At 43.6% G+C, this 18,298-nt stretch overlaps 1 protein-coding gene across 2 annotated transcripts in view; it reads left to right on the forward strand.

Moving 5' to 3' along the window:
* LOC135525620 (nesprin-3-like) overlaps positions 1-18,298 on the forward strand; it is a 55,582-nt gene that overhangs the window by 19,347 nt on the left and 17,937 nt on the right. For both annotated transcript variants that reach the window (XM_064953349.1, XM_064953350.1), the window contains exons 9-14: positions 5,203-5,377; positions 7,085-7,267; positions 10,380-10,523; positions 13,893-14,027; positions 14,498-14,659; positions 15,941-16,113. In XM_064953349.1, coding sequence (XP_064809421.1) covers positions 5,203-5,377; positions 7,085-7,267; positions 10,380-10,523; positions 13,893-14,027; positions 14,498-14,659; positions 15,941-16,113 — 972 coding nt within the window. The remainder of the gene's footprint in view (positions 1-5,202; positions 5,378-7,084; positions 7,268-10,379; positions 10,524-13,892; positions 14,028-14,497; positions 14,660-15,940; positions 16,114-18,298) is intronic.

Consider the following 18,298-nt stretch of genomic DNA (forward strand, 5'->3'; position numbering starts at 1 on the left):
GTCCTAGACTTGGCATTCCAGTACTGCTTGCCATGCGGTAGTAGAGAGAACAGTCTATGAATGGGGTGGCTGGGGTCTTTGACAATTTTTAGGGCCTTTCTCTGACACCGCCTGGTATAGAGGTCCTGGATGGCAGGAAGCCAGTGATGTACTGAGCCGTACGCACTACCCTCTGTAGTGCCTTGCGGTCAGAGGCCAAGCAATTGCCATACCAGGCAGTGATGCAACCAGTGCTCTTAATGTTGCAGCTGTAGAACCTTTTGAGGATCTCAGGACCTCAGGTCCTCCTTTTCCTGTAGTTCACCAATAATCTCCTTAGTCTTGGTTACGTTGAGGGATAGGTTGTTATTCTGGCACCACCCAGCCAGGTCTCTGACTATTTCCCTATAGGCTGTCTCGTCGTTGTCGGTGATCAGGCCTACGACTGTTGTGTCGTCTGCAAACTTAATGATGGTGTTGGAGTCATGCCTGCCATGCAGTCGTGGGTGAACGGGGAGTACAGGAGGGGACTGAGAACACACCCCTGGGGAGCTCCAGTGTTGGGGATCAACGTGGTAGATGTGTTGCTACCTACCCTCACAACCTGGGTGCGGCCTGTCAGGCAGTCCAGGATCCAGTTGCAGAGGGAGGTGTTTAGTCCCAGGATCCTTAGCTTAGTGATGAACTTTGAGGGTACGATGGTGTTGAACGCTGAGCTGTCGTCAATGAATAGCATTCTCACATAAGTGTTCCTTTTGCCCAGGTGGGAAAGGGCAGTGTGGAGTGCAATAGAGATTGCATTATCTGGGAATCTGTTTGGGCGGTATGGAAATTGGAGTTGGTCTAGGGTTTCTGGGATAATGGTGTTGATGTGAGCCATTACCAACCTTTGAAAGCACTTCATGGCTATGGACGTGTGTGCTACGGGTCTGTAGTCATTTAGGCAGGTTGCCTTTGTGTTCTTGGGCACAGGGACTATGGTCTGCTTAAAACATGTTGGTATTACAGACTTAATCAGGGACATGTTGAAAATGTCAGTGAAGACACCTGCCAGTTGGTCAGCACATGCCTGGAGCCCACGTCCTGGTAATCCGTCTGGCCCCGCAGCCTTGTGTATGTTGACCTGTTTAAAGGTCTTACTCATGTCGGCTACGGAGAGTGTGATCACATAGTCGTCCGGAACAGCTGATGCTCTCATGCATGCCTCAGTGTTGCTTGCCTCGAAGCGAGCATAGAAGTGATTTAGCTCATCTGGTAGGCTCGTGTCACTGGGCAGCTCACGGCTGTGCTTCCCTTTGTAGTCTGTAATAATTTGCAAGCCCTGCCACATAAGACGAGCATCAGAGCCAGTGTAGTAAGATTCAATCTTAGCCCTGTATTGACGCTTTGCCTGTTTGATGGTTCATCGCAGGGCATAGCAGGATTTCTTGTAGGTTTCCGGGTTAGAGTCCCGCACCTTGAGAGCAGCAGCTCTACCCTTTAGCTCAGTGCAAATGTTGCCTGTAATCCATGGCTTCTGGTTGGGGTATGTACGTACAGTCACTGTGGGAACGACGTCTTCGATGGACTTATTGATAAAGCCAGTGACTGATGTGACGTACTCCTCAATGCCATCAGAAGAGTCCCGGAACATGTTCCAGTCTGTGATAGCAAAACAGTCCTGCATCTGCTTCATCTGACCACTTTTTTTATAGACTGAGTGGTGCTTCCTGCTTTAATTTTTGCTTGTAAGCAGGAATCAGGAGGATAGAGTTGTGGTCGGATTTACCAAAAGGAGGGCGAGTGAGAGCTTTGTATGCGTCTGTGTGTGGAGTACAGGTGATCTAGAATTATTTTCCCTCTGGATGAACATTTAACATGTTGATGGAAATTTGGTAGAACTGATTTACGTTTCCCTGCATTAAAGTGTCCGGCCACTAGGAGCGCCGCCTCTGGGTTATTGGTTTCCTGTTTGCTTATTTCCTTACACAGCTGACTGAGTGCGGCCTTAGTGCCAGCATCTGTCTGTGGTGGTAAATAAACAGCCATGAAAAGTATAGCTGAGAACTCTCTAGGCAAGTAGTGTGGCCTGCAATTTATCACAATATACTCTACTTCAGGCGAGCAAAATCTAGAGACTTCTTTAGATTTTGTGCACCAGCTGTTGTTTACAAATATGCACAGACCGCCCCCCCTCGTCTTACGAGGAGTGTGCTGTTCTATCTTGCCGGTGCAGCATGTATCTCGCTAGCTGAATATCCATGTCGTCATTCAGCCACGATACTGTGAAACATAGGATATTGCAGTTTTTGATGTCCCATTGGTAGGATATTCGTGATCGTACCTCGTCTAGTTTATTGTCCAATGATTGCACGTTGGCAAGTAGTATTGACGGTAACGGCAGCTTTCACACTCGCCTTTTCCGGGTCTTGACCAGGCATCCGGTTCTTTGTCCTCTGTACCTGTGTCACTTCCTCTTGCAAATAACGGTGATCTCAGCCATGCCCGGTGTTTGGAGGATGTCTTGTGCGAAAAAGATCTTAGTTTAATCCGAGGTGAGTGATCGCTGTCCTGATATCCAGAAGCTCTTTGTCTAATCCGAGGTGAGTGATCTCTGTCCTGATATCCAGAAGCTCTTTGTCTAATCCGAGGTGAGTGATCTCTGTCCTGATATCCAGAAGCTCTTTTTTTTGCCATAAGATACGGTTGCAGAAACATTATGTATAAAATAAATTACAAATAACGTGAAAAAAAACACATAATACCACAATTGGTTGGGTGCCCATAAAACTGCTGCCATTTCTTCCGGTGCCATTTTTAGTAGTGGCTTCTTTGCAGCAATTCAACCATGAAGGCCTGATTCACACAGTCTCCTCTGAACAGTTAATGTTGAGATGTGTCTGTTACTTGAACTCTGAAGCATTTATTTTTGCTGCATTTTCTGAGTCTGGTAACTCTAATGAACTTATCCTCTACAGCAGAGGTAACTCTGGGTCTTCCTTTCCTGTGGCGGTCCTCATGAGAGCCAGTTTCATCATAGAGCTTGATATTTTTTGAGACTGCACAAATTTTCCAGATTTACTGACCTTCGTGTCTTAACTCTTGATACTACCCACCCCGGATCCGGGATCGTGAATAAAGCCTCAGGCTCATTAGCATAACGCAACGTTAACGATTTCTGAAAATCGCAAATAAAATGAAAATTATGCACCTGCTCTCAAGCTTAGCCTTTTCTTAACAACACTGTCATCTCAGATTTTCAAAATATGCTTTTGAACCATAGCAAATCACTAATTTGTGTAAGAGTATGCTAAGCTAGCTTAGCATTTTGAGTAGCATTTAGCACGCAACATTTTCACAAAAACCAGATAACCAAATAAATAAAATCATTTACCTTTGAAGAGCTTCGGATGTTTTCAATGAGGAGACTCTCAGTTACATAGCAAATGTTCAGTTTTTCCTGAAAGAATCTTTGTGTAGGAGAAATCGCTCCGTTTTGTACATCACATTTGGCTACCGAAACGAACCGAAGATTCAGTCACCAAAACGTCAAACTTTTTCCGAATTAACTCCATAATATCGACCGAAACATGGCAAACGTTGTTTAGAATCAATCCTCAAGGTGTTTTTTCACATATCTCTTCATTGATATGCAGTTCGTGGAAGCCTGCTTTCCCCTCAGAATCGCATGGAAAAATACCAGCAGCTGAAAAAGACGCACCAATTTCGACGGAGGACACCGGGCGGACACCTGGAAAATGTAGTCTCTTATGGTCAATCTTCCAATGATATGCCTACAAATACGTCACAATGCTGCAGATACCTTGGGGAAACGACAGAAAGGGCAGGCTCATTCCTCTCGCATACACAGCCATATAAGGAGACAATGGAAAACGGAGCCTCAAAAATCCTGCTCGTTTCCTGGTTGCAGTTTCATCTTGGTTTTGCCTGTAGCTCCTGTTCTAGGGCACCCACAGACAATATCTTTGCAGTTCTGGAAAACTCAGTGTTTTCTTTCCAAAGCTATCAATTATATGCATAGTCGAGCATCTTTTTGTGACAAAATATCTTGTTTAAAATGGGAACGTTTTTCATCCAAAAATGAAATTGCGCCCCTAGAGTTTCAAGAGGTTATTAAAGTAATGATGGACTTTGTGGAATTTATTTTAATTTTATTTTTAATGCGTTTGAGCCAATCAGTTGTGTTGTGACAAGGTAGGGGTGGTATACAGAAGATAGCCCTATTTGGTAAAAGACCAAGTCTGTCGTTTCTCTTTGCTTATTTGAGCTGTTCTTGCCCTAATATGGACGTGGTCTTTTGCCAAATAGTGCTATCCCCTACCTTGTCACAACACAACTGATTGACTCAAACTCATTAAGAAGAAAAGAAATTCCACAAATGAACTTTTAACAAGGCACACCTGTTATTTGAAATGCATTCCAGGTGACTACCTCATGAAGCTGGTTGAGAGAATGCCAAGAGTGTGCAAAGCTGTCGTCAAGGCAAAGGGTGGCTACTTTGAAGAATCTCAAATATAAAATATGTTCAGCTTTGTTTACCACTTTTTTGGGTACTACATGATTCCATGTGTTATGTCATAGTTTTGATATGTTCTCTTATTAGAAAATAGTCAAATAAAGAAAGAGCCTTGAATGAGTAGGTGTGTCCTAACTTTTGACTGATACTGTACATTCCTCATACGTGTAACCATTAACTTCTGGTGTAGCAAGTATTTCAAAGTACAACCCAACATTGTATACAGGGGTATTTTTGAAATACGAATGGTATGATTTTCAATACCCTAATGCTCAGGGAGTGTGTGCTACAGCACTGCTTATAACTATAAGTTAATCATGTAAGATATAAATTATCTCCAGCTCGGCTCCAGCTATGAATCTGGAGTGGCTAGCTCCTGGATCAAGATCCTTGCTGCCTAAATGAGTTTGTGCGTAAAAACAAAATTGTTTGTATATAGCTTCTTTCTATTTGTAGCACCCCTTGTGTTCACTGCCTGTAATACCGTATACCACGGTATGAAAATCTGCTTACCCACCAACACTAGTACATATTTCTTTAATTCATGTAAAGTTACATACCTAAAAAAAATTATGTACAAGCTCAGTTTTTCCTCTGACTCAGTGTGAAAGACAATATTTAAACAAATATCTTCAGCAATCTTGGTCTTTGCATGAAAAGCACTATATCTAACCGGTCTTATGCTCATTTCCTTTGTCCCCGTGCAGTGTGAAGTGTCGTGCTATGAAGCTATGTGTGGAGTCAGAGTTGGGGCTGAGACAAGTGCTGCAGGACCCTCTGCATGGATTCTCTCAGTGGAGTCAGGTTGTCTCTCAAGTGCTGGAGTCTTCTGCTGAAGTGTCTGAGTTCTCACACGTCGCCATGCTGGTGCAGAACATCCAGGTAGGAACAGCACACTGCAGACTGCTATTGATTTTAATCAACTATTATTCCACCAGGCTTAAAACTGGAATTGTTAATGGTGAAACTGCCAAGTCCGTTTAGGATATTACAACAACAAACTGTTGAACAGCGGAATATGTACCGCAGTAATGTTTTACACACTGCTGGATGCACCTCACCTTTCATTCACAAAGTAAAAACAATAACAGAGGTGCATGGACAGACAGTGGCCCTAATGCGGATCCCATCTTTAAATGGGATGTAGCAGGACGTAAACAAACAACACAATCATTTTAATACAGTAAAGTAAAATGCATAGAGAAAAAGTTCAACTCATATTTACAGTAAGAGTCACTCTCGTCAATCAAACCGCTAAACCAGGATTGTGTTCATAAGGGGGAACATTAATGTCTGAATCTCAGTAGTAACTGTGGCTCTTAAGGCCTGGAGATGATAATGAAAAGAGAAAAGCAGATCTTCAGTATTCATGGTACCTTAATTAGGCCAGCTAGGGAAATGTAATCAGCCCTACATACAGTACTGCAACTGGACAGAGATTGGCTTAGAATGCGTCCCAAATAGCACCGTATTCTCTATTTGGTGCACTATTTTTGACCAGGGTGCAGTTTGGGACACATGTCGTGGAAATTCATTACTGAGAGAGACTTGGTAATTTCTTCAAACAATCATCTTTATTTAATATCGATGAATTATTGCAATAATGAAACTGTCAATCCAACAGTCTTGACTGTCAGACTGAGAGTCTGAATCATACAGAGAATACCGGGTTGTTATATACAAAACCTAAAACTGCTTCAACCATGCCCCCCCCCCCATGCAGATTGAGCACCTTAACCCAACCTGGGTTCATCCTGTCGTTCCTGTGCACGGGGGGTGGGGGGGTGTTCTACTCCTCCATGCTAATTTCCCAGATGTTTCCCAGATGCATGAATGAGAACCAACAATGGAATGTTTGTTCTATTCCTCCAGGCTATCTCTATCTCGTGGACACACACACATCTCATCTATAGAATGCCCAGTTAGACCAGAGACATATGTCTCACATGCACCACTATTGATAGACTGGAATGTGTCTGTTCGTTTTTTTTATCACCAAGACATTAATCAATTGTCAGCTTCAAGCTATCTCTAGTAAAACCCATGTCCTCGACGCCCAGACTAGCTGCAGGAAGCTAGAGGGACACCATAAAACTCAGCATTAGCAGGCCAGTCTTACTCTAAGTTAAATATATAATAGTTTACTATTAATATCCTCCAAATCAGGTAAGTATGTCATTTTTTCTTTCACACGCGTCCTAGCCTTCTCCATCAGAAAATGACTTCCTCCTAATATAAACTCCCCTCCAGATATGGAAGTAATGACAGCAAAGGTCAGGGAGCTCAATCAATCCCTGATCTGTGAAAAAGAAGATATGCTTGCTGTACTTTCACACTAAGAAATGTGTGATCTATCTACTAGAGGCACATATTTCTACTACACATAGCTTTCATCTATGGTGTGTTCCCTCTTAAATCGTTATTTTTCTTTGTATCTCCCCCTTTTTTCTCTCCTTCTCCTTTCAATATCCCCTCTTTTACTGTCTTCCATCTACACACTTACACTTTTCTTGATTTATCTCCTGCCTATATATATATATATATTTTCCCCCTCACTGTCTTTCCATATTTCGCTCATTCCCCCTACAGGGGTTGCTGAAGCACAGTCTGCAGCTGCAGGAGCAGTTGCGTTTGATGCTGTTGAAGAGAGATCTGCTGTGTTCAGTGTTCGGCTCAGACAGTGCAGAGAGTCTAATGACAGCGCTCAATGACACCGTGAGGAAAAGGGAGTTACTGCACAACCAGCTGCTGCAGAGGAAAGCAAGACTGCAGGTGTGTGTGTGTGTGTTTGTCATAGACCAATTCTCATTAGCTTTTAGTCGTACCCTTATCCTACTCCTCTGTTCCTCTGGTGATGTAGAGGTGAATCCAGGCCCTGCAGTGCCTAGCTCCACTCCTATTCCCCAGGCGCTCTCTTTTGATGACTTCTGTAACCGTAATAGCCTTGGTTTCATGCATGTTAACATTAGAAGCCTCCTCCCTAAGTTTGCTTTATTCACTGCTTTAGCACACTCTGCCAACCAGGATGTTCTAGCTGTGTCTGAATCCTGGCTTAGGAAGACCACCAAAAACTCTGAAATTTTCGTCCCGAACTACCACATTTTCAGACAAGATAGAACGGCCAAAGGGGGCGGTGTTGCAATCTACTGCAAAGATAGCCTGCAGAGTTCTGTCTTACTATCCAGGTCTGTACCCAAACAATTTGAACTTCTACTTTTAAAAATCCACCTCTCTCACCGTTGCCGCCTGCTATAGACCACCCTCTGCCCCCAGCTGTGCTCTGTACACCATATGTGAACTGATTGCCCCCCATCTATCTTCAGAGCTCGTGCTGCTAGGCGACCTAAACTGGAACATGCTTAACACCCCAGCCATCCTACAATCTAAGTTTGATGCCCTCAATCTCACACAAATTATCAGTGAACCTACCAGGTACCACCCCAAAGCTGTAAACACTGGCACCCTCATAGATATCATCCTAACCAACTTGCCCTCTAAATACACCTCTGCTGTTTTCAACCAAGATCTCAGTGATCACTGCCTCATTGCCTGCATCCGTAATGGGTCAGCGGTCAAACGACCTCCACTCATCACTGTCAAACACTCCCTGAAACACTTCAGCGAGCAGGCCTTTCTAATCGACCTGGCCCTGGTATCCTGGAAGGATATTGATCTCATCCCGTCAGTAGAGGATGTCTGGTTATTTTTTTTAAATGCCTTCTTCACCATCTTAACTAAGCATGCCCCATTCAAGAAATTTAGAACCAGGAACAGATATAGCTCTTGGTTCTCTCCAGACCTGACTGCCCTTAACCAACACAAAAACATCCTGTGGCGTTCTGCATTCGCATCGAACAGCCCCCGTGATATGCAACTTTTCAGGGAAGCTAGAAACCAATACACACAAGCAGTTAGAAAAGCCAAGGCTAGCTTCTTCAAGCAGAAATTTACTTCCTGCAAAACAAACTCAAAAAAGTTCTGGGACACTGTAAAGTCCATGGAGAATAAGAACACCACCTCCCAGCTGCCCACTGCACTGAAGATAGGAAATACTGTCACCACCGATAAATCCACTATCATTGAGAATTTCAATAAGCATTTTTCTACAGCTGGCCATGCTTTCCACCTGGCTACCCCTACCCCGGTCAACAGCACTGCACCCCCCCCCCCCCAGCAACTCGCCCAATCCTTCCCCATTTCTCCTTCTCCCAAATCCAGTCAGCTGATGTTCTGAAAGTGCCGCAAAATCTGGACCCCTTCATATCAGCCTGGCCAGACAATCTGGACCCCTTCTTTCTAAAACTATCTGCCGAAATTGTTGCCACGCCTATTACTAGCCTGTTCAACCTCTCTTTCGTGTCTTCTGAGATTCCCAAAGATTGGAAAGCAACTGCGGTCATCCCCCTCTTCAAAGGGGGGGGACACTCTTGACCCAAACTGCTACAGACCTATATCTACCCTACCCTGCCTTTCTAAGTTCTTCGAAATCAAGTCCCCCCTTATCTCAGCTCGCTGGTCACCATAGCAGCATCCAACTGTAGCACGCTCTCCAGCAGGTATATCTCTCTGGTCACCCCCAAAACCAATTCTTCCTTTGGCCGCCTCTCCTTCCAGTTCTCTGCTGCCAATGACTGGAATGAACTACAAAAATCCCTGAAACTGGAAACACTTATCTCCCTCACTAGCTTTAAGCACCAGCTGTCAGAGCAGCTCACAGATTACTGCACCTGTACATTAGAGGTTGACCGATTTATCGGAATGGCCGATTAATTAGGGCCGTTTTCATAACAATTGGAAATCAGTATTTTTGGGCGCCTATTTGCCGATTTTTAAAAATAAATACATTTTGTTTTGTTTTTATACCTTTATCTAACTTGGCAAGTCAGTTAAGAACACATCCTTATTTTCAATGACGGCCTAGGAACGGTGGGTTAACTGCCTTGTTCAGGGGCAGAACGACAGAATTTCAGCTCGGGGGATCCATCTTGCAACCTTACAGTTAACTAGTCCAACGCAATAACGACCTGCCTCTCTCTCGTTGCACTCCACAAGGAGACTGCCTGTTCTATGAATGCAGTAAGCCAAGGTAAGTTGCTAGCTAGCATTAAACTAATCTTATAAAAAACAATCAATCATAATCACTAGTTAACTACACATGGTTGATGATATTATCTAGCGTGTCCTGCGCTGCATATAATCTGACTGAGCGTACAAGCATCTGACTGAGCGGTGGTAGGCAGAAGCAGGCGTGTAAACATTCATTCAAACAGCACTTTTGTGCGTCAAGCATTGCGCTGTCTTCAAGCCTATCAACTCCCGAGATGAGGCTGGTGTAACCAAAGTGAAATGGCTAGCTAGTTAGCGCGCGCTAATAGCGTTTCAAACGTCACTCGCTCTGAGCCTTCTAGTAGTTGTTCCCCTTGCTCTGCATGGGTAATGCTGCTTCGATGGTGGCTGTTGTCGTTGTGTTGCTGGTTCGAGCCCCATTATTTCTATCTCTACTTTGCACATTCTTCCACTGCAATTCAACCATTCTAGTGTTTTACTTGCTGTATTGTATTTACTTCGTCACCATGGCCTTTTTTGCCTTTTACCTCCCTTATCTCACCTCATTTGCTCCTATTGTATATAGACTTGTTTATACTGTATTATTGACTGTATGTTTGTTTTACTCCATGTGTAACTCTGTGTTGTTGTATGTGTCGAACTGCTTTACATTATCTTGGGCAGGTTGCAATTGTAAATGAGAACTTGTTCTCAACTTGCCGACCTGGTTAAATAAAGGTGAAATACATTAATAAATAAGGCTCTGGTTGAATGTAGTGCATTATTGGGGTGCCATTTTACATGCAACCCCTAATTTCTGATATGTCCTTTCTTTTAGGGTTTTATCTCAAGGACAAAGGACTTTGGGGACGCCTGCAAGTCAATCAGGAACAAGCTGACCCTGCTGAGAGAGAGACTGATCTCAGCAGACAGCCTCCAGCCAGACATACTGGCCAAGAAGAGCCAGTCAGACCAGCAACGGGTGGGTCACTCACTGCCATCCTAAATCAAATCAAATTTTATTTGTCACATACACATGGTTAGCAGATGTTAATGCGAGTGTAGCGAAATGCTTGTGCTTCTAGTTCCGACAATGCAGTAATAACCAACAAGTAATCTAACTAACAATTCCTAAACTACTGTCTTATACACAGTGTAAGGGGATAAAGAATATGTACATAAGGATATATGAATGAGTGATGGTACAGAGCAGCATAGGCAAGATACAGTAGATGTTATCGAGTACAGTATATACATATGAGATGAGTATGTAAACAAAGTGGCATAGTTAAAGTGGCTAGTGATACATGTATTACATAAGGATGCAGTCGATGATATAGAGTACAGTATATACGTATGCATATGAGATGAATAATGTAGGGTAAGTAACATTATATAAGGTAGCATTGTTTAAAGTGGCTAGTGATATATTTACATCATTTCCCATCAATTCCCATTATTAAAGTGGCTGGAGTTGAGTCAGTGTCAGTGTGTTGGCAGCAGCCACTCAATGTTAGTGGTGGCTGTTTAACAGTCTGATGGCCTTGAGATAGAAGCTGTTTTTCAGTCTCTCGGTCCCAGCTTTGATGCACCTGTACTGACCTCGCCTTCTGGATGATAGCGGGGTGAACAGGCAGTGGCTCGGGTGGTTGATGTCCTTGATGATCTTTATGGCCTTCCTGTAACATCGGGTGGTGTAGGTGTCCTGGAGGGCAGGTAGTTTGCCCCCGGTGATGCGTTGTGCAGACCTCACTACCCTCTGGAGAGCCTTACGGTTGAGGGCGGAGCAGTTGCCGTAGGAGGTGATACAGCCCGCCAGGATGCTCTCGATTGTGCATCTGTAGAAGTTTGTGAGTGCTTTTGGTGACAAGCCGAATTTCTTCAGCCTCCTGAGGTTGAAGAGGCGCTGCTGCGCCTTCTTCACGATGCTGTCTGTGTGAGTGGACCAATTCAGTTTGTCTGTGATGTGTATACCGAGGAACTTAAAACTTGCTACTCTCTCCACTACTGTTCCATCGATGTGGATAGGGGGGTGTTCCCTCTGCTGTTTCCTGAAGTCCACAATCATCTCCTTAGTTTTGTTGACGTTGAGTGTGAGGTTATTTTCCTGACACCACACTCCGAGGGCCCTCACCTCCTCCCTGTAGGCCATCTCGTCGTTGTTGGTAATCAAGCCTACCACTGTTGTGTCGTCCGCAAACTTGATGATTGAGTTGGAGGCGTGCGTGGCCACGCAGTCGTGGGTGAACAGGGAGTACAGGAGAGGGCTCAGAACGCACCCTTGTGGGGCTCCAGTGTTGAGGATCAGCGGGGAGGAGATGTTGTTACCTACCCTCACCACCTGGGGGCGGCCCGTCAGGAAGTCCAGTACCCAGTTGCACAGGGCGGGGTCGAGACCCTGCGCATGCTCTGAGGGCGCGGCTGGGGATGCCGTCTGGGCCTGCAGCCTTGCGAGGGTTAACACGTTTAAATGTTTTACTCACCTCGGCTGCAGTGAAGGAGAGACCGTATGTTTCCGTTGCAGGCCGTGTCAGTGGCACTGTATTGTCCTCAAAGCGGGCAAAAAAGTTATTTAGTCTGCCTGGGAGCAAGACATCCTGGTCCGTGACTGGGCTGGATTTCTTCCTGTAGTCCGTGATTGACTGTAGACCCTGCCACATGCCTCTTGTGTCTGAGCCGTTGAATTGAGATTCTACTTTGTCTCTGTACTGACGCTTAGCTTGTTTGATAGCCTTACGGAGGGAATAGCTGCACTGTTTGTATTCAGTCATGTTACCAGACACCTTGCCCTGATTAAAAGCAGTGGTTTGCGCTTTCAGTTTCACGCGAATGCTGCCATCAATCCACGGTTTCTGGTTAGGGAATGTTTTAATCGCTGCTATGGGAACGACATCTTCAACGCACGTTCTAATGAACTCGCACACCGAATCAGCGTATTCGTCAATGTTGTTATCTGACGCAATACGAAACATGTCCCAGTCCACGTGATGGAAGCAGTCTTGGAGTGTGGAGTCAGCTTGGTTGGACCAGCGTTGGACAGACCTCAGCGTGGGAGCTTCTTGTTTTAGTTTTTGTCTGTAGGCAGGTATCAGCAAAATGGAGTCGTGGTCAGCTTTTCCGAAAGGGGGGCGGGGCAGGGCCTTATATGCGTCGCGGAAGTTAGAGTAACAGTGATCCAAGGTTTTTCCACCCCTGGTTGCGCAATCGATATGCTGATAAAATTTAGGGAGTCTTGTTTTCAGATTAGCCTTGTTAAAATCCCCAGCAACAATGAATGCAGCCTCCGGATAAATGGTTTCCCGTTTGCAAAGAGTTAAAAAAAGTTTGTTCAGAGCCATCGATGTGTCTGCTTGGGGGGGGATATATACGGCTGTGATTATAATCGAAGAGAATTCTCTTGGTAGATAATGCGGTCTACATTTGATTGTGAGGAATTCTAAATCAGGTGAACAGAAGGATTTGAGTTCCTGTATGTTTCTTTCATCGCACCATGCCTCGTTAGCCATAAGGCATACGCCCCCACCACTCTTCTTACCAGAAAGGTGTTTGTTTCTGTCGGCGCGATGCGTGGAGAAACCCGTTGGCTGCACCGCTTTGGATAGCGTCTCTCCAGTGAGCCATGTTTCCGTGAAGCACAGAACGTTACAGTCTCTGATGTCCCTCTGGAATGCTACCCTTGCTCGCATTTCATCAACCTTGTTGTCAAGAGACTGGACATTGGCAAGAAGAATGCTAGGAAGTGGGGCACGATGTGCCCGTCTCCATAGTCTGACCAGAAGACCGCCTCGTTTCCCTCTTTTTCGGAGTCGTTTTTTGGGTGCGATCCATTCCGTTGTCCTGTTTGTAAGGCAGAACACAGGATCCGCGTCGCGAAAAACATATTCTTGGTCGTACTGATGGTGAGTTGACGCTGATCTTATATACAGTAGTTCTTCTCGACTGTATGTAATGAAACCTAAGATGACCTGGGGTACTAATGTAAGAAATAACACTTAAAAAAACAAAAAACTGCATAGTTTCCTAGGAACGCGAAGCGAGGCGGCCATCTCTGTCTGCGCCATAAGTCCAATGATGAAGTTCATTGTTTCATACAATATATTACCACATATGATCAGGTTCTAGAATGAAAATTTTCCTGACCAAGAGGGCTGTTTTGTTACCATCATCCATTCTAGTGTTCTATTTATTTCTGTGCTCACGGTAATCTACACCTGTGTCTCTCAAACTGGTTTCCTCTAGCCAGTTTCAGTGTGTACTAGGAGAAGCATATACAATAATAAGCAAAGCATTTATAAAGCATTGATCATTTGTTTTACTATTAATAAGCTACTGCTTGTGTCCTCTCTCTCAGGTGATCAAGAAGGACTTGGAGGACTGTGAGGCCCACATCACAGCTCTGGAGACTCTGGTGTCGTCTAGCTCTGCTAACAGGACACAGTTTGAGAGGCTTTACGGGGACTGGAGGATCCTTTACAAGTCCGTCAGGGTAAGAAGGGCTCTGAGAGAGACTCCATGCTTTCTTCACAGGTTCTGAAAAAGGTTAACAAAGACCCTTTTCATGCTACTGAGCCAAGCTGGGCTTTTTTTAATGTATTTTCCTTTTATTTAACTAGGCAAGTCAGTTAAGAACAAATGCCTATTTTCAATGATGGCCTAGGAACAGTGGGTTAACTGCCTTGTTCAGGGGCCGAGCGACAGATATGTACCTTGTCAGCTCGGGGATTTGATCTTGCAACCTTTCGGTTACTCGTCTAACGCTCTAACCACTAGGCTATGCTGCCTCCAGGCTTTCTGGGGTTACGCATCATTATAGTTTCTGGAAACGTGCGGGGAAGGACAATGTGAAAGGAAAATATCCCAGTCAACAGTACTATTAGGGTTAGTGTTAATAGTATAGTGTTAATCAGGCACGTGTATTTGTGCATTCATGTTTGGATGTGTTTCTCTCTGTGTCAGGTAAAGGTGAAGGAGAGTGAGGAGAGCATCGGGGGGCACGAGAGTTTCCACGTGAGCCTGCTAAACGTGGAGAAGTGGTTGATGATTATGAGGCAGAAGCTGGAGTCCTACCGCAGTTCTACTGGGGAGTGGAGCCTGGACAACAGACAGCAAGAGGCTGAAGTACTGACTTTCCACATGTATCTGTTATGTTCTTGTATCGTATGGTATGTTATGTCTAGGATAGTATGTTGATGGGACAACAGACAGCACAAGACTGAGGTACTGGTCTGTTATCTTAAAGGGCAACGCCACCACTTTTCAACTTCATTTTCAGTATCTCCGGTACAATACCAATGTCAACATATGTGAAAACAGCAAATTGTTATGTTTTGTATAATTTTTTTTATTTTTTTATTTTTAACTAGGCAAGTCAGTTAAGCACAAATTTCTATTTACAATGAGCCTCCTGCGGGGGGGCTGGGATTCAATTTATATAAATGTAATAAAAATATAGGACAAAACACACATCACGACAAGAGAGACAACACAACACTACATAAAGAGAGACCTAGACAACAACAAAGCATGGTAGCAACACATGACAACACAGCATGGCAACAGCATAAAACAGGATACAAACATTGTTGGGCACAGAGAACAGCACAAAGGGCAAGAAGGTAGAGACAACAATACATTACGCATAGCAGCCACAACTGTCAGTTAGTGTCCATGATTGAGTCTTTAAATGAAGAGATGAAGATAAAACTGTCCTGTTTGAGTGTTTGTTGCAGTTCGTTCCAGTTGCTAGCTGCAGCGTACTGAATAGACGAGCGAGCCAAGGATTGGGCTCCCGAGTGGCCAGTGGTCTAAGGCACTGCATCTCAGTGGTTGTGGCGTCACTACAGACACCTTGGTTCAAATCCAGGCTGTATCACAACCAGCTGTGATTGGGAGTCCATAGAGTAGTGCACAATTACCCCAGCGTCGTCTGGGTTTGGCTGTTGTAAGCTGTCCATTGTAAATAAGAATTTGTTCTTAACTAACTTGACTAGTTAAATAAAGATTAAATAAAAAGATGAGAGTGCTTTGGAGACCTATAAAGATAAAAAGTTCTACCTGATGACATCAAAAGTGAAAACATTTGAACAGTGATTTTCAAACACTATGAGATTCGCGGTGACATGGGAAGCAAGAAATGCCCCTCTGGCTAGAAACTTGTTACATGTTTTGAAAATGCACTGTTAATCCTACCCTGTGATGTCAGAGAAGCTTTTAAAAAATATATTTTTAACCACAGATCATAGAAACGGGCTGTTTTCACATGTAGACACTGGTTTGGTGCAACTTGTTTGAAAAAACGGACACTGATTAATATGTTGCTGTTTTCATATGTTTTCATAAGTCTCTGTGGCCGTAGCCTAAGTCCCGTCCTGTCCTGTTATTCTTCCTCCGACCCTGTAGAGGGCACTAGGTGAGTTCCCAGAGAAGGAACTGCAGCTGCACCAGACAGAGGTTCAGGGCCATGGGGTGCTGGAGAGGACCTCTGAGGAGGGCCGGGTGCACATCCTCAGGGATATGAAGCACCTAAGGGAGTCCTGGATGGCCCTCCATGACCTCAGCCTCAACCTCTTCAGGTACACCACACTAATTCGGGCTGGATGCAAAACTCATAGAATTAGATATAGAACACAAGAAAGGTTATTTATTCCTGACCAAGATGACTGCCATTATCACATTCTATAGCTATGCAGGTCTATGACATCTGCCACTCTAGTGAATGATAGGGTCTCTAAGGGAGAAGTAATCTAGTACTACTACTCATACTACTACTCATACTACTAGTCCTACTACTACTACTGCTCATACTACTAGTCCTACTACTCCTACTAGTCCTCCTACTACTACTACTAGTCCTACTACTCCTACTACTACTACTACTACTAGTCCTTCTACTACTACTACTACTACTACTAGTCCTACTACTCCTACTACTACTACTACTACTACTACTATAACTACGACCACTACTACTCCTATTACTAGTACTACTACTACAACTACTACTAGTCCTACTACTACTACTAGTCCTACTACTACTAGTCCTCCTACTAGTCCTACTACTCCTACTACTACTACTACTAGTCCTACTAGTCCTACTACTACTACTACTAGTCCTACTACTACTAGTCCTACTACTCCTACTACTACTACTAGTAGTCCTACTACTACTAGTCCTACTACTACTACTAGTCCTACTAGTCCTACTACTACTAATACTAGTCCTACTACTACTAGTCCTACTACTATTACTAGTCCTATTACTACTATTACTAGTCATACTACTATTATTACTACTACTACTAGTCCTACTACTACTACTCATGCTACTACTACTACTACTAGTCCTACTACTGCTAGTCCTACTACTACTACTAGTCCTACTACTATTACTAGTCCTACTACTCCTACTAGTCCTCCTACTACTACTACTACTACTACTAGTCCTACTACTCCTACTACTACTATAACTATGACTACTACTACTACTACTCCTATTACTAGTACTACTACTACTACTACTACTAGTCCTAGTACTAGTCCTACTACTACTCGTACTAGTCATACTACTACTACTACTCGTACTAGTACTACTACTACTACTACTACTAGTCCTACTACTCCTACTACTACTAGTCCTACTACTACTAGTCCTACAACTACTAGTCCTACTACTACTACTACTAGTCCTACTACTACTAGTCCTACTACTATTAGTACTACTACTAGTCCTACTACTATTAGTACTACTACTAGTCCTACTACTAGTACTACTACTACTACTAGTAGTCCTACTACTGCTACTACTACTAGTGCTACGACTAGTCCTACTACTACTACTACAACTACTACTACTACTACTAGTCCTACTACTACTACTACTACTACTACTAGTCCTAGTACTACTACTACTCCTACTACTACTACTAGTCATACTACTACTACTACTACTACTACTACTACTACTACTACTAGTCCTACTACTACTACTACTACTACTAGGCCTACTACTACTACTACTAGGCCTACTACTACTACTAGTCCTACTACTACTATTACTACAACTACTAGTCCTACTACTACTACTAGTCCTACTACTACTTGTACTACTACTAGTCCTACTACTACTAGTCCTACTACTATTAGTCCTACTACTGCTAGTCCTACTACTACTAGTCCTACTACTACTATTACTACTACTAGTCCTACTACTACTACTACTACTACTACTACTACTACTACTACTACTACTACTCGAGTGGCAGATGTCATAGACCTGCATAGCTATAGAATTAGTAGTAGTAGTTATAGGAGTAGTAGTAGTCGTAGTTGTAGTAGGAGGAGTAGTAGTAGTATTAGTAGTAGTAGTATTAGTAGTAGGACTAGTATGACTAGTAGTAGTAGTAGTAGTAGTAGTAGTATGACTAGTAGTAGTGGCAGGACTAGTAGTAGTAGTAGTAGTAGTAGTAGTAGTAGTAGTAATAATAGCAGTAGTAATAAGACTAGTAGTAGTAGTAGTAGGACTAGTAGTAGTAGTAGGACTAGTAGTAGTAATAGTAGTAGTAGTAGGACTAGTAGTAGTAGTAGAAGTAGTAGGACTAGTAGTAGTAATAGCAGTAGTAATAAGACTAGTAGTAGTAGTAGGACTAGTAGTAGGAGGAGTAGTAGGACTAGTAGGATGAGTAGTAGCAGTACTACTACTACTACTATTAGTTATACTACTACTACTAATACTACTACTACTACTACTACTAATTCTAT

Source organism: Oncorhynchus masou, chromosome 32 (assembly GCF_036934945.1).
Source record: "Oncorhynchus masou masou isolate Uvic2021 chromosome 32, UVic_Omas_1.1, whole genome shotgun sequence".
Lineage (NCBI taxonomy): Eukaryota > Metazoa > Chordata > Actinopteri > Salmoniformes > Salmonidae > Oncorhynchus > Oncorhynchus masou.